The sequence below is a fragment of the Canis lupus genome, chromosome 31 (genome assembly GCF_003254725.2).
Source record: "Canis lupus dingo isolate Sandy chromosome 31, ASM325472v2, whole genome shotgun sequence".
Lineage (NCBI taxonomy): Eukaryota > Metazoa > Chordata > Mammalia > Carnivora > Canidae > Canis > Canis lupus.
In genome coordinates this window covers 8,897,782-8,920,233 of record NC_064273.1, presented here as the reverse complement: position 1 = coordinate 8,920,233, position 22,452 = coordinate 8,897,782, and the positions used below count along the sequence as shown (strand labels likewise).

Here is a 22,452-nt window from a genome sequence, read left to right as displayed (position 1 = left end):
TGATATTAGTTTCATAGGTTTTGCAAAAAGAGCACATAGGCATTTGCCGGCATGCTTAAAGTACATTAGTGAAAGGAAAGAAATTTCAGAAAGGAAGGGGGTTTCATGTCACATATGTAGATTTCAAGACAATATAGAGCAGTAACTTGTTATAACTACACAGCCGCAGCACTTCATGGCACCAAGAAATGCAAGATTCCTGGAGAATTCAAGAGACTCCACATCTATACGTTAATTAGTCACTTTTCCTCTTCAAATTAGATTTCAAAATACAACTCCCAATACCCTGCCCCCTCCCTGCTCCATGACATGGGGACACCCACGTGGTCCTTCTCTCCATTGTATTTCAGTCAAAGGTTTTATATGGGAACATGTGTGCCTGACATTGTTCCACTTTGTATACATAACGAGCACCAGCTCTCTTGGCAGTAACCTCTAAGCCCTCGTTTTCCATTTCACAGGCTGGGATACTAACATTTTGCTTCATCTCTAGATAGAATGCATATCTGAAAAAAAATGTTTTGAAGGATCATCATGCTACGGCAAACGTATGTACATGAAGAGACTACTGCACATCCACAGGAGGGGGCATGTTAATTTATTTTTAGCGTAGGGGTGATGAATTTGTGTTGACTCTTTCTTGCCAAGACCCCTTGTGACTGACAACAAAATATTTTAGACTGCTGTCCCAGGCTGTTTTAGAAGTGTATAGGGACAGTCCATAGAACTTCTCATTGAGAAAAGTTCTAGCTAGCACTACAGATTCTGACTTTGCCATATAATTGATTAAATGTCCCCTAAGGAAATATTTAGACTTGGGGGGAAAAAAGGAAATAGGTAGACTTGGCGTGCTGGGGTGGCTCAGTTGGTTAAGTGTCTGACTCGTGATTTCAGCTCAGGTCATGATCTCAGGGTTGTGGGATTGAGGCCCAAGTCTGGCTCCACGCTTGATTGGAGTCTGTTGGAGACTCCGTCTCTCTCTCTCTGCCCCTTTCCCTGCCCACAAGCACTCATTTGCATGTGCGGGCTCACTCTCTCTCTCAAATAAATAAATAAAATCTTTAGAAAATATGTAGACTTTTTTTTTTTTAAAGGAAAGGTGGTTAAAAAAAAAGGAAGGGTGGTGATGGTGCAGGAGAGGATGTGTTCATTGGTGATTGTCTTTAAATTTGTGTTGCAGAAAGCAAAAGTGTTGTCTTAGGTTTACATATAATCCCTATATAACTAGGGTGAATGCATAATTTGCCATGCCAAACCAGGACAATTTTGAGAGCAAACAAGAGGACCCTGAATAATTTGTTAGACTAAAGACATAAATTGGGATGCTATCCTGAAACCAGAACTTCTAGTCACCCTACCTGTAGATCACAGAGGCCCAGAATTGATTAATATATTTGTGGGGAGGTGGAGGCAGGAAGGATTATCTGTCTGATAGTGTTAACAAATCTCATCAAAGAGTAAAATATACAAATCACCAACCTATAGACTTCAAGGATATGTGACAAAAGTGTCTGTGAAAAAAGTGTCTTGGCATACTTGGTTCATCCACAAAATTATAAATACTAGTGGTCAAGTAAACTTTCTCTTCTAACCCTATACACACATTTGTAAGGAAATCCCCATTATTAATTAACAGCATATATATATTCAACTCTGCAACTTTAAATACAACAATAAAAAAGTACTAAACCTCCTCTCTGCAAATGGAGGCACATCATTTAGTTGAGCATTTCATAATCCGTAAGAAATAACTATTTTGTAACTAATCAGAAATACTCATAAAATAATTTTATAAATAATCCCTTCAGCTTCACAAAGGCAACAGCACTTCCTTTAAAGCTATGTGAGGCAGTGCAAAGCTTGTATTTGCAATTCCTGTGACAAGGAGATTAAAACACTTCTTTGAGAACATAAAGCAATGAAGTGATTCTCTAAGAGCACAAGAGATGGTGTTAACAACCAAGTGTAGACCTACCTTGGCAAACTGTATTTTAAAGGAATTGAGCCTAAAACAGATAAGCCTTGAGGTATTGCTACTCAAGAGGAGTTAATATGTAGAGATCACAATAAAATAAAAGCACTTAAAAAAATAAAAGCACCTTAAAAAATCTTCATAGAGTAAAATATGAGATTTATAACCATCAATATTTTAGAATCACAGATTAAAATCAAGAGTTACTTAAACATTTTTAAAAAATGAAAAACCGAGGAAAGGTAATACCTTTTCTGATACCCGCATAAGTACTAGTCAGTCCATTTCTCTTCTTCCGGTGTCGATAGAGCCAGATGCTAAAGACCATGAGGATGATCCAGCAGGCGGCCCCGATTCCCGCAATGAACGCTGGCTGCTTCACAACATCTGAGATCTGCTGAGCAAGGCTGACTTGGTCTTCAGGTGACACGGGGTTTCCATGAGAATCTGAAAAGCCATCTTTGGATTAATGTGGGTTTAAAATGCAGTGAGATAATGAATGCAAACTTGCATCATATACAATGGCTATCAGTACTTTGTTAATTTTTGGACAATAATTTGCCTTTAATTCTATGACAACCACCTATGCTCATTCAAACAGTCCATGAGATTTTCAGTGAAATTATATTTACTCTATTTTAATGTAAAGCCATATGATGGAATGGTTTTATGGAATATATTTAAAAACAAAGACAATGGCACACAATTTCTATTTTTTACTCCCCAATACTCTGCAGCTTATTGCTTAGATGAAGTTTCACGAGACAGTGCTAAGTACAAAGCGGCAACTATAAAAAATGAAATATCGGAATAGGACTATATAAATAAGGGGTACCATATAAGTTGCACAAAAAAAGATATAAACTTCTCAGACTTCTATAGAAATCTTCCATTATATGCTCTAAAAATGATGATAAAATGTTATTTCCTCTATTTAAGGTAGATATTGAAAAAAAAGCGTGTGTGTCTTCCTCCTCCCTAAAACCAACTATATGACTATATTCCAAGACTCTAAAATGTCTGGGACATGCATTGTTTGAGCCTATGTTCACAGGGTCTATAAAATTTAGTATAATCTAAAACCAAAGAAAAATTAAAATGTTACCACTGAAATAACTCATGAATAATCTTTCTTTCTTTCTTTCTTTTTTTTTTTTTTTTTAAAGTAATCTCTACACCCCAAGTGGGGCTTGAACTCATGACCCGTGATCAAGAGTCGGATGCTCTACCGGCTGAGCCGGCCAGACGCCCCAAAGTGCTTTTTTTTTTTTTTTAAGTAATCACTTTCTTCTAAAATAATAGGCATGACCAGCAATAGATACAAGAATGTTAAATATGGACCAGAACTATCAAGTGTTATGAACAGTCAAAGGCTTATGAAAACTCAAAAAGGCTTATGTTTTCTGTTATTTTGATTCAATAATTTAAAATTGATAAAATTTCTGGCTACGAAAATTTATTTATTTTTCATTTATGTTTAAACTTACTAATAAGATATTCATTTTTCAAGCCCGCCATGTCATCACTCATACAGAGCAGTCAGCAAAGTCTGTAGAAAACTGGAAGCCATTGTTCTACGATCAAAGCAATATCCCACTTTGTTGGGACTGAGTGATGCCGACTCTGAGGATGCCCAGTGGGCGGAATTCCCACCTAGTGCCTGTGGTCTTAATGTTCTTCCCCCACAACATCTGGTGAAACAAGAAGGTGTTTGCCCATTTCATTAACAATGGTGCTTTCTTACAATCGTCTACTTTAATTGGACTCTGAAAATGTTCTGCTAATCAACCTGCTTTAAAATAGAGACATTTGTTCTAGTCCAAAATTCCTTTTTTTTTCCAGAAAAATAACTGGAATAGCTCATTATATATAAATAACATTTCTCAAACAGAAAAAAAAAGTTACAGGCTATTTTTTTCTTATTAAATGATATGGTGCCCCAATAAGACATTGGTAGGAAAAAATAAATAGTATTCAAAAGCTAAGGATACAACCTTGGGAAAATAGCACCCCTTTCTATGTAAAATGGTAGCTAAATCGCTACTTTTGTGTGTGTGTTTTGCCTTTTTTTTTTAAAAGCAGATTTCCAGATTTTATTCTATAGAGGGTCAAACCTGAAAAATCTATTTTTATAAGCTGTCTCAGTCACCTGCCTTCAACTGTTTGTTGACTGAAAGTTTTATTTCATGTTCCAGGCTCTTTTATATATCCTTTTCCTAAAAGCACTTCATCCTCTGAGAGTTCACCAAGCAGATCTATTCTTTTTTTTTTTTTCCCCTGATATACTCTTTGTATCTACTAAGTTTATAGATTCCATGGCTATTTGTGCAAGGTTAAGTCGGGTAGCTTCAGATTTTATGAAGACAGCCAAGAGAGGTTCCATGCAAGTGACCAGATGGGCTTAACAGAGTAAAGTGTGGTGTGACTAGTGAATTAAAATGGCCACTCTGTATCTCAGTCTTTGTCTCCCTGCAGCTGAGGCTATATTATGACATGGAAAACTGGCACACATTTATAATTTTAAGAAAACTAATTTTACCCTGCAATCCACTGATTTAAATCTTAAATAAATAAAACAACACACAGTCCTTTTTCAATTCATCTTTGACAAAGGACTAAAATTGTATGTTATAAAAAATAGGTAAATGACATCAACAATGTATAGGGTCATCACAGTGTAACTTATAATATCAATTTTAATAAGTTAATACTGATGTTTCACAAAACTGGGCAACTATTTGAGTAAAAAGTCTATATTTACACTATTTTTCCCCATATCTAACCTAATGTTGTAACAGATACATCAAGCAATTCTTTTAAATAGTTTCCTATTTTGTAATTTTGTAATAAATGAACCTGAAATAAACCATGGAACTTCTTTTGCTTAAAAGTTGCATATGTAATCACTGTTTAAAAAGAATCCCCAAATCAAATTCTGGTCCATAGCTGTGGCAGATACAGCAAGCTCTCCTCTAAAGGATGAATGCTACTGTCACACCACAGAGTTTTCAGGAGGGAACTCCTGAGGCAGCAACTTCATTTTGTGGTGTTCTCATCTATTTGGAATCACATGACTGAGTTCTGCGCAGGAGGTCTACCTGCAGCATTAAACCTTCTCTCACACTATGCGTTTCTTTTCTTTCTTTCTGCTGGCCTTGGGTCAACCTTGGAAGCTCCATGTTAAAAAAGGGAAGGCTTGGGACATCTGGGTGGCTCAGGGGTTGAGTGTCTCCCTTTGGCTCAGGTCATGATCCTGGGTCCTGGATCGCATCCCTCATGAGACTCCCAGCATGGAGCCTGCTTCTCCCTCTGCCTGTGTCTCTGCCTCTCTCTCTGTGTCTCTCGTGAATAAATAAAGCCTTAAAAAAAATGGTAAGCCTCATCAGCCTGCGACCCTCCACATCTACATGCAACAGAGTCCCACGCCATAATTACGGCACTTCAGGTAGACTTTATCATGTTATATTGCAGAGACTTGTCAAAGACATCTGTTGGAGCAGATAGCACTGTCTTAACAATGGAATAGCAATAGGAGTTTTCAAAATGTAAAGTTTATACAGCAAAAAAGCTTATTCAAGGTCAAATGTTTCTTGAATTTGTTTTGAAATAATTTCTAGGATGTCACCAATTATCATCCAAATGCAAACATACTATGTGCTTATCTGTCAAGTATAAAAATGCATTTGTCAGACCCTTTTCCATATTTAGCAACTGACATAAAATCTTAACTAATGCTTAACTTTTCATCTGAAAGGATAAACCAAAGTTGACTATACATTCAGCATTTTTCATAATTTAAATGTAGCCTTGCAATACTGATGCTTTTCTCTCCCCTCTCCATTTATAATTGTTTTTGCTGTTGTTTGCTTTAGATTTTACTAGTAACCACTTACTAATTTGTATGTTATGTTCATGCCACATTCCCTATAAAAAGGCTTTTCTGTGAGTTTTTTTTAAATGTTTTTCCTTTTTTAATTCCCCTAACCACTTTTGAAGCACACAACATATATAACTTTCTATGTAATTAACATGTAACCGCATTCCAATTCTCTTTGACATTGCAATCTATCTTTTTTTTTTATAAGAAGCAATTACAGTTTTAAATAGATGCCAAAATGGTAACTATAAATTGTATACTGCTTAAACTTCTAATACCTAGTTTAAATTTTTCACGTTTTTTTTTTAATCCAAATAACTATAAATTCCATTTAGGTTCAGACTGTGTCTTCTTGTTCACTGAGGTATCCTTGGTCTTCAATTAATAGTATTTGTTGTGTAGAAAAATAAAGAAAAAAAAGGAAAATTTAATAGGATGAAATTAGGATGACAATGGCTGCTGACAACTTTTGCTTGAAATATAATGTAAAATGTGTGCTTGGCTAGTTTAGGTTTAGTTATGATATATAATATACATTTAAATAATGATATATCATATACCTACCTATATAGTTCTGTTATATATTTATGTATTTTATGCAATGTATTATGTATATATCTTAAAGCTAACATTATCATTTTTGTCACTGTGTTTCCAAAAAACAAAGAGGCAGTACAATGAGTGCAGCGATACTCTCAGGCCAGATCTATACTGGCACTCACCTAACTGGATGAACTGTGGCTCACTCTTCACCCCAGCTCCAGCTCCCGTGCTGGCTGCTACTTCTACGCTGTATCGGATCCCAGGAACCAGAGAAGGAATGACCACAGAAAAGGTGGAACCATCCACCGTCTTGTTTATATGATAACGAGTTTCATTGCCCAGACACCAAACCTGCAAGATGAGCACAAGGAATTTTAAGCTGGTAAATTATTTACGTTGATGCAAAGATCAACATGGTTTTTCGGTTCTAGACCTAGACCAAGTACAGACTTATCATGGACCTAACAGAGGATGCTTCCAAAATCATTTTTCCCTAGGCTCTAGTTCTGAGAAGACAGAACTAAATCCTAGGGTTAGCAGTACCTTCAAGATCTCTGAAATTTCTCATATACTTTTCAAGGATTATGTCAGGAAAGTCTACAGATTTTGGCTCCAAAACACAGGCTCCTATAACCCCAAATCATCAGGTTGTTGTTGTTTTTTAAATACCTAGAAATTATTTGCCAGGAAAAAAGGGCTTTGCAAAAAGCTTTGTGTATCTAGACAAGGAACAATAACTTAATCTATAAAGTACTTTTGCATAAATGTGGTTATTAAAAATAAAACTGGACAGGGGTGCCAGCTGGCTCAGTCAGTAGAACATACAACTCTTGATCTGGGGATCCTAAGTTTGAGCCCCATGTTGGGTGTAAGAGTTTACTTAAAAATAAATAAATGAAATTGGACCTAAGGAGTTAGGATCTTCCTAGGAGTCTACTCAGCCTGTGGTATGTTGCATTATCAATGAGAGAAAATTAGAATTCTATCTTGTATTTAATTTAAGCAGGAATATTAATTAGTCTTTGATAACATACATAAGATCATAAAGAGTAACAATACATATTTGACTTGAAAGGAAAATGTTCTTTTAATAAGAAAATTATATAGCTCATTAACTTTGATAAGGATAGTTGTGACAGGAAATTATTTTCAGGAAAGTAAGATTTCTGAACTACGCTGTAATCCTTAATTTACATTTCACTAAAGGATTATTTATTCATAGAGTGGTCTTCTGCAATGTTTCAGATTTTGGATATGGTACATGACAGTATTTGGACTCAGTTACCATAAGAAAATGATCCATGGAGTAGTAAAACATGCTCTATATTCTTTACGATGTCCTCAAGCAAAATGTAGGATTAGCTTCAAGTAGCCTATTGTCTAAACTGTAATAGGAAATGGGATTTAAAATAAATCTAGGAGTGTCAGTGTCCCCTATTATGTGAGCAATAACCTTTCATTTTTTTCCTTTGGAAGTTAATATTATTTTAATACAGTTTCAATGCATAACACCAGCAAACGGTCAAACTCTATACCAGGTCCTGACCATTTGGAAATAAAGAGTCCTTTGTGATTTTCTTTTCCCCCAATTACATTACGTAGCTGAACCAAAGCCACAAACTGATTTTGTACCAGTCAATCAGGCTCTGAAAGGCATTTTATTATTTTAAATTGACCATGAAGTTAAGTGAAATCCACCCTTTTGCATTTCTTCTGGAAAGAAATGAGTTTCGACTCTTAGGGGAAAATGCCTATATTACACAATTTTGCTGGAGAGCTGAGACACCACCTCATTTTAAATCCTTAAAAATCTCAATAATAGTTCATTTTGCTGGACTGCACCACAGCATCCTGTCACTACTCATATTGAGATAACCTTGAAATTTGTAAGAAAACACTTAAATTGTAGAGACTCTTACCTTTTAATGACTCATTTACACTAGAAGGTCAAATTTGAAGTATCTTAGAACAGTCACAGGGCATTCATGCACTATTTTAAATACTTTAAAACGTCACCCTTTAAAAATTCTAGCAAATTTCCCAAACATACTTCAGTCTGTTTTAAAAATCATTTTAAGAAAATATTAGGTCTGAAATTAAGCTCAGTATATCTAGTTACTGTACAAATCAATTTGCTCAAAGGGACATTGATGGTCTTTATTTGGCAAGCCTTACCAAGGGTGCACATCAGATCACCTTGAAAAGATCAACCAAAATACATATGCAGACCCCCTATCAGACCTACTGAGTCAGGAAATGAATGTACAAGTTATTCTGATGTTAGTACTTAATAATCTGTAGAATATAAATGTGTTCATCTTTTTAAGATCAGTTTCATATCAACAGACATAGTTTAAAATATTCACATATATGAGATAAGCTACTAAGTACCACAATTTAGCTAGTAACTAGAAAAAATACTCAGGTATCATGGAAATATAAAACAGTATCTAGAGATACATGTTCTACAGTTAAAATTCTTCTAGCATGCAGTGTGTTTACATACATGTTGAAAAAAAGACATGTAAAATCTATTTTCTATTGAGATTTCCCTGATGCAATCTATTATTCATTTATCATAGATCATTAAGACTTTCCTAAAATACAGATTCATTGATAGAATACATCTTATGAGTCTAACTTTGTTTTTACTGTACCTTGGCATGCTTGAAAATATTTGCTCAAAACAAATCGATGTAAGACTATAATCACTAGAGCTTCACAGGTCGAAATAATTATCAGAGTTATTAGATTCATTCACTTGACATCCTCTATTTTTAAAATCCATTGAAACATACATAAATTTATAATTGAATCTCCTCTGAGACATGAAATTTTGTTTAGAGACTAAAACAAGTTTTATAGAAAATAAATTTTGTTGCACGTCAAAACAAATTTTCCAATTTAGCTACAAAGTTCCAAAACTTCAAATATGTTGGAAAAAAAGAAAGCAAGCCATATTTGATAGAATTTGACTCAGTCAATTCCATAGGGCAACCCAATCCTGCAAAATATATTCAAGCTATTTTTTTAGAGTAAAAAAAGGAAGCCCTTTTTAAATTAGCACTATTATATATGGTTTATGTGAGATTATATGGACCTATAAATTTTGTGACCATATTGATTATTTCTTTTAATTAATTTTTTAAAATGGCTTAAGAATTATTCCACAATGACTGAATAAACAGGAGTGTTTTTAAGATAATCTTACATGTTGCCACATGAACCAGCAGATGGCGCCAGATATCCACAATTTAGACAAGCTCTTTCTTTTTCTTTGTAGGGAGAAGGGTGTCCATCAGTAATTACTGTATTTGTATTACCTTATACTCTTGGACCATTCCATTTTGAGTGTCTTCTGGAGGTGGCTGCCAACTAACAAGAATTGCAGTTCCATTTCCATCATTCTTTGATACGGTTACACTTTGGGGTGGGGCACTGGGTGCTATTGTTTTAAAAAGTAGACACATTATGAGTAAAATAGAGATCACTGAAAGACACAACATCTAAAGTCAAGTATTAACTATATGTTAATATTTTTTTAACCACAGAAAATCTCTGTAAATATACCCATATGTTTTAAAGATGTATCTCATTCAAGTCTGAATAGACCTCAATGATTTAACTTTCCTTCTCCTCAGTATTGCTAAACCTTTTGTTATTGCAAATTTTCCATGACCAAAGTTATATAATTATCTCTACAAAACATCCCAGGAAAATTTCTTATTTCTCTTACCCTGGAACTCTAGTCCCATGTTCTCCTTACAAATGTTCCACAGTATAAAGATATTTATTAATCATCCATGACATTAACTATATCCCATCACTTATGTAATCAAAATCATAAACAGATTTGATTTTAGGGAAAATTCTGGTTATTTTTTAAAGAGTATATTTGTGACATGTAACCTTGTTATCTTTATGTAAATACACTGGGTGGCCAATTATTCTGTGGGATTTTTCTAGAGCTGTGGGGTATCCACAGATATGAGGAATAGGCATAAAATGCTAACCCCAGAAACTCCTGGGAAATGAAAACATAACTCACCTTACTTATAAGTTATTATTCAAAGTAATTCAATAAGTGAATGGAAAATAATTAATGAAAGTCAAGCAAGTTGAGAACAAATTCATCTTTACATGTGAATTTCAGTTCTCAAGAACTGAATACATCCTATATATGCCATTAAGTAATACATAGTTGACATCTGTACATTTTTATATAGGCCACTATTAAAACAAATCAAGTATTACATAATTTTGGTTTTCAGTGGTTCTAATCGAACAAATTCTATTAGCAAAACATAATGTTCAATATCAAGACAGTTAATAATATCACTACTAACATTAAAATTTTTTCAACTAGGTTAATAAAAACCTAACAAATGTACTGCATGCACAGTAATCACACATTTCATTATACTTGCCTTCTTCTAAGGTTTTGGCAAATTTAATTTCACTATCTGCTCCTTGAAATTCATTAAAAAAAGGACGAGCCTTAATTTCATAGTTGACTCCCTTTTTGAGATCAGGGATAACCACACTATTTTTGGTTGGAGTCCTCACTTCAAAAACTAACCACTCCGATTCACCATGGTTGCCTCCAGATGGCCGATAAAGAATTTTATATCCTTGAATATACTGAGATTGTTGGTCCACCTATTAAAATGACAAAAATGAAACCATTTATATCTTTTTATTGATTTACTAAAAAATGATGAAAATTAAATGTGACAAAATAAAAAAATTCTATCTGGCTTTACTCTATAGTTTTCTAGTTTACATAAAATAGAATACGAAAAATAAATCACTATCTTTTGTAATACATTCACTTTTTCAGCTTAATATATAATATTAGATACTAATTTCTATGGTTCATGCAGAAACTTTAAGCATCATGGCAGTCCTCTGACAGACATCTGAAGATATGTCAAGATCAAAAAGATGAGAAAATGTGTTTTACCACTTTCTAATTTTAAACACCTATTTAATACTATTCAAATATTTCTAAAGTCTAAAAAATAATGTATGTGATAATGATCCTATCACAAGTCATATGTTTATAATTAATACTATATGTTACTTTCTTTTGATAACAGTAAAGTTTACTATTGTGGGATAATAGAAAATACACACAACATGAAACTTCTTGTTTAAAGCCAGTGCAGAGCTACCATAATAAACAATGCTTACATAAAGTTGCCATTGGTAGAAAAGTGGGGAACAGATATCTATTCCATATTTTTTTCATATAATCATCTCCCAGAAGTCAACTGCTTATTAAAACTGAAATCAAATACTGTAACAATAATGACTCACTGTCCAGTGCACTTCGATGGAAGAGGATGAGAGGATGGTGGGGTTGTGAAGGTGCAGTACGACGTTTCCCAATTCTCTCTGGACCTGCTTGTGATCTACTCCCTGACTTGTTGGGGGAACATCTGTAACAATCCAAGAAGACTGTGTTACATCCTGTGCAAGGTAACTGACTTGAATGAAAGCATGCTGCACCAATCCTTGCATTCATAGCAACTCTCAGAAAAGAACCATTCCAACTGTGAAGCCAGCCTGTGATACAGAGTAAAATGGGAACAACGTAACTTTTTTATTAGCATAGGGAAGATGGGGACATAGAAAACACCCAAGTGAGCAGAGAGCATGGAGAAAGCACGAAAGAGCAGAAAGCAAAAGTTAACAATGGCAAAAGCAGCTTCTGAAGGTGCTTCCTACCATGAATGATTGCTTTCCCGCCAAGGATGAGGAGCCTATTGTAATTCCCCCCTCTGAGTAAGTTATAAAATTCAACAGTGATCCTATTCAAGAAAGAAAAGAACCAGAAATTTCAAAAGGGTGGATGAGTAATGAACAGAATGGAAACATATAATAAGTGAAAAGCAAACAAAAAAAGAAATTAGATACCTTACATCTTATATAAGATGAATGTGGATATCTTCCAAAATAAGGTCTATGGTAAGTTAGTAGTAGCTAGGTAAGGGATCCAGAAGCCACCAGCAGAATAGATGGAATGGAATGGAATGGAATGGAATGGAATGGAATGGAATGGAATAGAATAGAATAGAATAGAATAGAATAGAATAGAATAGAATAGAATAGAATAGATCTGATGAAAAAGGAGCCCTTAACCATCTATTTAATGATTTGTTCTTTAGTTCGCTTATTATATCACTGTAAAAAATGTTAAATAAAAAGTTCTTCATCTCAAGAACACCAAAATTTAAGAAAGGAGACCAAGAACAAAGTAAGAATTAGAATACTACTAGTACTAGTATTCATTTATGTTGCACATTTTTTCCCCAATAAGGGGAGGTTTTGTCAAAGTTCTAAAGTCTGTACTCAATAAAAATTGCCAATTTCTAAGGTGGTTTTCTAAATACAGATATTTTGCTTTGCTTACAATAATAAAGGGGTGGAGGTTCCTGGGTGGCTCAGTTGGTTAAGCCTCTGATTCTTAATTTCAACTAAGATCGTGATCTCAGGATCACGGGATCAAGCCCCCTGTCCAGCTCCACACTCAGCACAGAGTCTGCTTGTCCCTCTCCCTCTGCTCCTCTCTTTCAAATGAATAAATAAAATCTTAAAAAATAATAATAATAAAAGGGAACACAGGGTGAAGCAGGGAAGAAAATAAAGAGATTTTTGTGGCCAGAATTCTCTTTCTCAGAGTATTATATGTTGGCATATGTACTCTAGATTATTTACCATCCCATCAACAGCAGAAATGAGAATTTTAGTTTTCTGAATGACTAAGTATCTTTAAAGATATTCTAAGCAAGAAATATGTATATTAAAAATGAGGTTGTCCAATATTACACTATAAGTTAACTAACTAGAAGGTAAATAAAGACCTTGGAACAAATAAACCAAAAAATCAGGTTGTCAAGGTTTGATGGACTCTATGGAAGGTAGGTGAATAGTAGATCAAAGTGCTATTGAAGACTCTTAGATACAACACCCTCGATTGTACCTATAATGTGCCCATCAATTAAGCCTATAAATAAACAAAATGACAAAAACTGAGATAATTTTGGCTTCTCATACTTTGTCATCCCTTCCACACACCTTTGGCTAACACTGGCTCTCAAGCAACCTATTACCACTGCCTAGAAGAGAGAAAGCACTTGCCTGTGACCCTCTCATCAAGTGTCCTCCCTTCCCTACTAGTTCCTATTGGTCCTATCATACCTATATGATACCAGCTACCATCTATCTCTGGGAGAGGAGTGACGTCCTTGCAATAAGACAGACTTGAGTTTGCACCCCAACTCAGCAACTTGTCAGCCATGAAACGTTGGAAAGATTTCTTAACTTTGCTATTTTTGTTTTCTAATCTGTCAAATGGCAATATCAATGGCAGATATTTCTGAGGGTTGCTGTGAGAACTGCATTTTGCAAGTCACATAAAGTCCTTCTCTTAAAAGCAGATATTGGATTAATCTTGGCGAACCCAGAACACCTAACACTGTGCCACACATGTACAATGTGCTTAATAAACATTGGTTGAGTGAAAGGGAATTACTGTATGAAAAGCACACAAATCATGTCAGCTTCTAAATATGTCCTCTCATATGTAAGCTTCTATCCTCAGAATCTTCTGCCTTTTAGAAAGTATCACCAAGCATGTAAATAACCATTTTTTTAAAAGGTAGCTACTAAGATTTTCAGCATAATCTCTCATTTCTCTGGTTTGAGATAAACTTGTCAGTCAGTCCCTTCCTGAACACTAGGAAACTCCCTTGCCTAGTGTAACTATTTTGCCAACAGCAGCCTAGAATATTCAGTAAATATCGCATCAGAGAGAAGGATGAAAAGTAATATCTAATAACACTGAAAAGTTTATGAATTGGTCCTTTTATTGCTCTTGTACTCTTCCTCCTCTTAGAAAAAAAATGTATTATAATGTAAAAGGTCCTTCCAAACATTCAGAATTAAACTCAAGGAAATTTTAGATTGTAATTCTATCTGGCTGCTTCTCCAGTATTGGCATTCTCTATACACAAGTCTCTGAAGAGAGACTATCCAGGCCTCACTTCATTATTTACAATGACTGAGTTCTCAGTATCATGTCATACATATGCTGTGCATTCTGTGTCTATGTGCATATTCTTCAAAGATAGGGCTCAGAATGCTCTGCAAGTAGGACACGTGGAGGAAACACAGTAGTTACAGTGGCAACAACCCCACCATCCCAGCAAGGGCCAACACCTTCCCTACTTGCCCATGACTCACGTCATCTTCCTTGCCTTATCACACATCTCAATGACCCTGTGGCAAGGCTCTAACTCCAACTGTGACCTCTACCTGAGTTCTCAACTGGAAGCTGTGCCTTGCACCTTAAACTCTGATAACTCTTTCACAGCAATCTCTACTGGGGGAAGACTTTTTTTTGCAGCCATGTTAGAGAGATGGTTATAGAAATTATGGCTGCTCTCTTAGGAATCAATTTCCAGCAAGCCTTCCCTGAGCACCTTCTACCCCTGGCTCTTCTCCTTATCCTCACTACAAAAATGTTTTGTTCTTTTTTCCAGGTTTTATCCCCAAGTTCCTGCTACAACGAGGATTAACTCAGCTGAGCTTCACAGGATCTCAAAAGCCATCCAAGAACTAGACAATGAAATCTTCCTCAATGTTACTTCTCTTTGGTCCTGTTTTGTTGCCAGAGTTAAAATTAAGCATATCCTTTTTACATCATGGTTTCTTAAAATGTTAAGAAAAAAAAAATATCATGTCTACTCTAATTCTATTATCTTGGGGGTAAAACACACCAAGATCCCTGAATTTCTTTTCCAATGATGTGATTTTGAGCCTTCAATGCAGCCTCACCAACTATCCTCATTGCCCTCCTCTTAAAAATCTGCCTGAGGTTGAGTCAATGGTTGACTCAACTCAATGGTTGACTGCCTGTGGCTCAGGTGGTGATCCCGGGATCTTTGGAGCAAATCTGCATCAGGCTTCCCACGGGGACCCTGCTTCTCCCTCTGTCCGTGTTTCCTCCTCTCTCTATGGTCTCTCTTGAATAAATAAATAAAAATCTTAAAAAAAAAAAAAGTCTACCTGAAAATGTCGTGCTCAAAAAAAGAATACATTATCCCATTCACAATTTGACCAGTTCAGAGTAAAGAGAAGAGATGCTTTGCTTGATCCAGACACACTTCTGCTAATGCCAGCTAAGAATACATTTGTTCTTTTAGCAATTTCATCACTCAGTTGGGTAAAATAGGTGTTTTAATTGACTTCAAATACTGAAATCTGTCTAACCCCACCACCCTGATGCACACACACATGCATTCCCCTTTAAGCTTGGTATCCTTTCTATGCTTCTACAGCTAATTTTCAAAACTTAAGTTTAAGCAGCACATGTTTGAATTTGCTCCATTAATTTTAATCTTGTTAGTGCTGACTCATCATTTCCGTCTACTGATATATTTAATTCTGATGGTCTCATTCCTCATCCTGTCTTTCTCAGTTTTATATCTGCAAAGTTTATCAACTTCCTTTCTTTTTAGTCCAGACAGTGAAAGAAATATAAGTCCAATAACAATTTCTCATGGCATAAAACAAATCTGTGTCTTGTATAGTCATAAATTAATTAATACTCGTCCAAACCTGTGGAGTACATATTTTCAGCCCCATTTTATAAGTGAGGAAACTGAAGCTCAGGACAAACTAACTTGCTCAGAGCTATACAGCTAGTAGGTTCAGGAGGTGAGATTAAAAATCCTTTGATTTCAAAATTGCATGCCTATTTCACCATATTTCCAGTCTTCCAATTGACATGAGTTTATTTCACTTGGGTTGTTCAACTAGCTATTCATGTATAAAGGTAAGTCAGTGAAAATGTAAAAAGACCTGAATTAATTTTCAGATTAAATGTTAACTACCTCCTCATTCACAAATGAGGTTATAGATTACAAAAGCATTCATAGGCATATGTAACAGAAAAGCAGCAGGCAATCACACTATGGAGTCTCCTAGGTAGTGACCACTGTCCTCGGGACAAAAATTTAAATTCACTTTACAGCTGTCATTGTGTCTGCATTCTTTACAAATGCATATCTAATATTGAAAACCTCAAACTGCGTTAAGGCAGGCTCCAAGAATATTAACGTTCCTGATGAGGTGACTCATGATAGCAAATATAGGCATTTGGGTGTGTTGAATTCACACAGCAAGAGACAAACATGGGCATGTTCTACAACTCAGTTTGCTTTCTCTGTGAATTCTGAAGCAAAAGGTCCTTCCAAAAAGATTCTTTAAACACTCATTAGAGAAGATAAAACAAGCAAAATGGCTGGCATACCCTCTCCCAAACCAGTATATAAATAGTTGAAGTTTCAATCCTTGTGTGTGGAACTTGTTTCTATCACTATAACTAAGTTACTTTTTTTTTTTTTTTTTGCTTTGGAATGGTAAACTCAAGATTGAGCTATTATGATCCCTCTGAATGTGAGAAAATTATTATATAGTTCTCTCACTGCCATCTAGAATTATATTTCTTTATTACCATAAGAACAAGCATATATTACAATGGCAATAAGTTCAAAACAAGTAAAGATTGATTCAAATCACTGTTTTATTCAATTGTAAATTTTACTGCTATTGAAACTTTAAAATATTTTATTTATTTATTTATTTATTTATTTATTCATTCAATCATTCATTCATTCATGAGAAACAGAAAGAAAGAGCGGTAGAGACACAGGCAGAGGGAGAAGCAGGCTCTATGCAGGGAGCCCGATATTGGACTCGATCCCATGGATCCCAGGATCATGCCCTGGGCCATAGGCAGGTGCTCAACTGCTGAGCTACCCAGGCTTCCCTGAAGCTTTAAAATATTAGGTGGGACATGGTGGTGGATAGGAGGTAATCTGTTGAAAGCTAAATATAATTTTTATTCACAAAAAGACAATAAAAAGCAGTATATCCAGAATGTGGCCCAAGTGAACTAATTTCTAATTTGTTCCACATATTCATTAGCTTCCACATATTCATTTTTCCTTTTAGCTGTTTCTTTCACATAAAAAATGCGTAATATTTTGTGTGATTGGATTGTAATCTTATAAAATGAGAAACATTGCTCTTCATTATTAATCTTATCTTGGAGTACTTAGTGCAGAAAACAATAAAGTTTGCAGGCATTGTGTTTGTGTATTAAAAATTAATCGAGCAACTCGAAGAACAGATCTGCATCACATATACAATCATAGCATGCATGCAGTACAAATTATTGACTTGTAAAATTATAACATTTAAGAATAAATAGGTGTCACAAGGTTGAGTAAATCAGTATTTACCTTGTGTTTTCACTGGATCTGATATCTGGCTTGGATCACTAATTCCATAGGCATTTGCTGCCCTCACAAGGAAAAGGTAAATTGCATTAGGTTTGAGTCCTTTAATGGCAAATGTTTCTGTTTTCACATTCTCTGCTACGGTCTGCCAGCTGCTACCAGATGCATGGCTAAGGAAAGATACATAAGTTAGAACATGAATATTTAATGGTTAAAAAAAAAGACCATCTAGGAAACATCATCTTTACTCTACCTGAAGGCTTCTATAATATAAGATGTTGGAGTTGCACCTGAATTCAAATTTGGTTGCCATGACAATGTTACTGTATTTCTGCTGACATCTGTAACTTCAGGTTTTGAGGGGGCACTAGGGATTAAATTTGGGTCGGTGGGTCGTGGAGGCTGAACTGGAACTCCAAATTCTAATACAGAGGAAAAAGAGGAAAGATGTTTACATGTATACAGATAAGCACATAAAGGTAGATTACACATATGCCTACTCTGGCACCAGGACATGTACGCCATACATTTACCAGTAAGTAAACAACCGCACATTAAACTTTTAAGTTAAAAATGCTATTGGATTTACCTTGGACTTCAATGTAAGCACTCCATGTTGCTTCACCACTGGGGGTTGATGCAATGCAGGTGTACCGACCTGTGTCACCCAGCTGAGAAGACAGACGGAAAATAAATATTTGGAACAATCAAGAGCTCAATGGGATGGAAAAGCAATTACAGTTTCATATATGTCCCATGAATATGAATAACTGCATTAAAACCCAATAACCAGAAACCTCCTTTTAATTGAATATGTTTTTATTGACTATGAAGGAAAATATTGCATGAATACAGGAAAAAATGATTTTATATGGTTATTTTAATTGTGTAATAAAAATATAGTATTTAACTGCTTCACCATAGCACAATTTTCAGTGTCAGGGACAATAAAAAATGAGGTATTCAAATTCAAGGGTTAATTATTATTACTAAATTATATCTTCATATTTGATGTCACATCATAAAACTGATAAAATTCAGCCAATGGCAATTCTTGCTATTTCATATTTTATCAGAGTTTCATGCATATGGATTCTGAGATAAACGGATAGTACAAAGGATAAACACAAAATGATTTCTTCTCAAAGTATTCACTCTCCCCGCCCCCCCCATTTTATTATTTTTTTAACCTGTTTATTTAGTCAAACCTCAGCTGGAATGAATGCGCTCTCTCCCTTGTAAAGACTGAATGCCAGAAAACAAACAGGGGTCACATGTTCAGCTTTAAAATCATCACCAGCATAATGAACCCGTATACCTCTGCCTAAGGTAACAACTCTATCTTCAAGTAACGTTCTATAAAGCAAGAATGTTGCCATCTCACTCTGGCAACTGTAATAACAAAATTGCAATCATCGTCACAAAGAACTACAACATATTAACTTTCATGGCATGTAGGATGAACTGTTATGCTGATCCAAAACTCCTAAGAAGCCACCCACAATAGGCAATAAAGCGATTGAAATTTATATTTATTGCTGTCAAACCTATTCTTTCATATGTCTTGTGAGCTTGTCTGATCTTGACCTAAAAGAAAAGGAAAAATCAAAACAAAACAACACAGTGTTGAAAGAACAGGTATGGGATGTGCTGCCCTGGGAAGGTAAATCCCTAAACTGGTTCTCACAAACTTGTGAGCTTTTCATCATTTAACATTCTGATTTCAAAGTACACTCAGTGTGTACATTGCTTGCTCTAGGGTTTTTGTTTGCATGATGGCATTCTGTAGTTGCAAAATGTTGAATGAAATATTCACAACAGAAGAACTGTTCAAGAGCACTGTAGATAACATGGTACTGGAAAAATCTCTTTGAAAAATGCTTTATGGAATGAGTGCATCATACCGCAACCTGCAAGGATGTTTTTCTCCCACAAATCACCATCTACTTTCCTCAGTCGGTCTCAAAAATCTGTTTTTTTTTTTTCTCCTCCATATAAAATCTTAAATTACTTGCTATGAGCTAAGTTATGAGTCAAACCATCTTAAATATACACAGTGGAATGTCTGAAAGAATAAAGCATCAATTAAAAATATATCAATATTGTTAGGTAGCATTTCACTGACTCTAAAATTTGAGACTCCAGCACTCGTTGCTGGAAGCAAAACCAAAGTGGAACAAAACGGGGAAGCCAGGGCGTCATTTCAAGTTACCTTAGCGTATCGGATCTGCAGCACTCCCGTCTCCAGCTGTTTGATTCTAGAATCTTGGGTTGAAACAAGGACTCCATCCTTTCTCCAGAGAATCGTGGGCATTGGACTGCCTGTGGCCACACAGCTGAGCACTAAAGTACCATCCACTGCTACAGTCTGATTCACAGGACCTTGTCGAATGACTGGGGGAGGCCGGTCTGCAATCACTGCCAAAAGGAAAAACAGGAAATAGATTTCTACAACTGGAAGCAATTTTCTAATCATCCCAGCAACAGCACTTGCTCTAGGCTTTGAAACAAACTAATTAACAAGTAATTAAGGTAGGAGACATGCATTATTCAGAATATGTTTATATGATGCTCTGATTCAGGATATTAAAATGAGATACCATGTACTCCTTTCAAATGACCAAGCCCTGACTGAGCTGGCTGCACTGTCAAGGGTCCCATTTCACTTAACAGTCTGGGGAAGAAATAAGAATTGTGAATGGTGAAGTAGATGGATAGTGGTGAGAAGTGGAATGCTGTACTTTTGAAACCTTAGAAAATAATGTAAAAATAAAAAACACAACCCCCCTCCCAAGGAAACTGATGAAACAAATTTTCATAAATGAACTAAAGCCAACTTTATATCTGATAACTGCTTTGTGTCCAAAAGAAAAAAAAATGTGATATCATACCAGCATGTCTGACAATTTTGCATTCAAAGGTGCTTTGGACTTGTAGAATTTACAAGTCAATAGGATTGAGATCTTTCTATCTTGGAATTCTATTAGCAGATTACGTGGGTAAAAGTTTCCCAATCCTAATAAATTTAGGAAAAACTGGAAAACTGCTCACGTACATTGTGTAGTAAGCTAATCCAAAAATATAACTCAACCTAATGTCCTAACCTAGAAAATATAATTCCATGTTGGAATTCCAGGGATCAGAAAACATTTTCACTAATTCTATTATCTTAATAGTTTTAATGTATTATGGAAGGAAACAATGGAAGGCATTTTTATAATATATAAATTAAAATTGCTCTTATTATATGAAAGATCCAAAACCTAAAAATTTTATCTCAGATAAGAAAGCCATTATTTAGGGAAAAGTCAAAAACAACTGTGTAAGTATAATGAAAACAACTTGCATTAGATTAGAGAGATGGTCTCAATTCTCATCCCTGATCTTGTCAATTTAGGTGAAACTCTACAGAAGTTATGCTTTTTTAAAAATGAGTTACGATTAAAAATTATGTTTAAGAAATTTTTTTTTCATGAGCAAGCTTTAAAATTCTGAGTGTTAGTTAAAAAAGATTTTTTTAAAAGATTTTATTTATTTATTCATGAGAGACAGAGAGAGAGATAGAGAGATAGAGAGAGAGAGAGAGAGAGGCAGAGACACAGGCAGAGGGAGAATCAGGCTCCATGCAGGGAGCCTGATGCAGGATTTGATCCCGGGACTCTGGGATCATGCCCTGGACCGAAGGCAGGCACTAAACCGCTGAGCCACCCAGGGATCCCCTAGTTAAAAAAATTTTAAGTTACAAATATATAAAAGACAATTTTAAGAAGTTGCCTGATTAAAAGAAACTGGTTGCCAGAGTAAATTCTGGGTGCAATAATTTGCAAAGCTAGATGTGTCACGTTCAAAGTTTTATGCACCAAAGATTTTCACAAGCTGGAACACAATTTGTTCCTCATCTACCATGCAATAATTCTTAATTTTGTGCATTCTGCTTAAGCAAAAACAAGAAAGCAAGAGAGTAAAATCTGCAAGTGCGTTTTCACTGCACCCTTCTGATTCTCTACTGGTATGAAATTTGCTAATTCTGTTGGAGGCGTATTAGAAAGCTGGAGTTTGTAAGCTGGCAGGAGTGTTTCAGATATTCTGTGGATGAAAAATGTAAGTGAATAATTCCTTTGCTTAGAATTGTTTCATCTTTTCTACATTTGCTGTTAAGATTAGTTAAAATCAAAATAGAAACCCCTCCTGATAAGTATGAAAAAAAATAATGAAAGTGTTTTATTGCTTTGGGGTCTTAGAAGATTCTATCACTTGTGTTCCCTTGATCATAAGAATGAATGAGTATTTATTTCTAGACATTAATTAAATTAGTAACAGTGTTTCTTTATAACATTATAATTAAATCCAGTAACGGAGTGGCTTACATTTGGTAATCTTGTTATATTTAGAGACAATCCAATATCTGGGGATTTACTCAGTTTTCTAAATCTTTTTTTTTAAATTTTTATTTATTTATGTATGATAGTCACAGAGAGAGAGAGAGGCAGAGACACAGGCAGAGGGAGAAGTAGGCTCCATGCACCGGGAGCCTGACGTGGGACTCGATCCCAGGTCCCCAGGATCGCGCCCTGGGCCAAAGGCAGGCGCTAAACCATTGCGCCACCCAGGGATCCCTCAGTTTTCTAAATCTTAACAGGTTTTTGCTGTTCACATCACAGTCAACATCATTCACACCTCTGCATCCTATCCCAACCCAGTTTAATGATGCTATTTCTCTGTCATTTATTTCTCCCTGGTTTACACTGGGT

The 22,452-nt window shown here is 35.4% G+C and overlaps 1 protein-coding gene and 1 long non-coding RNA gene across 8 annotated transcripts in view; one reads left to right on the top strand and one right to left on the bottom strand.

Annotated features, from left to right (window-relative positions):
• ROBO1 (roundabout guidance receptor 1) overlaps positions 1-22,452 on the bottom strand; it is a 1,126,854-nt gene that overhangs the window by 52,294 nt on the left and 1,052,108 nt on the right. For all 7 annotated transcript variants that reach the window (XM_025449655.3, XM_049104797.1, XM_049104795.1 and 4 more), the window contains 9 exons: positions 19,914-20,119; positions 18,291-18,372; positions 17,955-18,123; positions 17,705-17,871; positions 11,712-11,833; positions 10,820-11,051; positions 9,716-9,837; positions 6,572-6,743; positions 2,222-2,419 (listed from right to left, as the gene is read on the bottom strand). In XM_025449655.3, the coding sequence (XP_025305440.2) occupies positions 2,222-2,419; positions 6,572-6,743; positions 9,716-9,837; positions 10,820-11,051; positions 11,712-11,833; positions 17,705-17,871; positions 17,955-18,123; positions 18,291-18,372; positions 19,914-20,119 (1,470 nt within the window). The remainder of the gene's footprint in view (positions 1-2,221; positions 2,420-6,571; positions 6,744-9,715; positions 9,838-10,819; positions 11,052-11,711; positions 11,834-17,704; positions 17,872-17,954; positions 18,124-18,290; positions 18,373-19,913; positions 20,120-22,452) is intronic.
• Positions 20,006-22,452, top strand: part of LOC112661604 (uncharacterized) — a 34,310-nt gene continuing 31,863 nt past the window's right edge. Inside the window, exons 1-2 of the long non-coding RNA XR_003137839.3 lie at positions 20,006-20,233; positions 21,642-21,802. This is a non-coding gene — a long non-coding RNA (uncharacterized LOC112661604). The remainder of the gene's footprint in view (positions 20,234-21,641; positions 21,803-22,452) is intronic.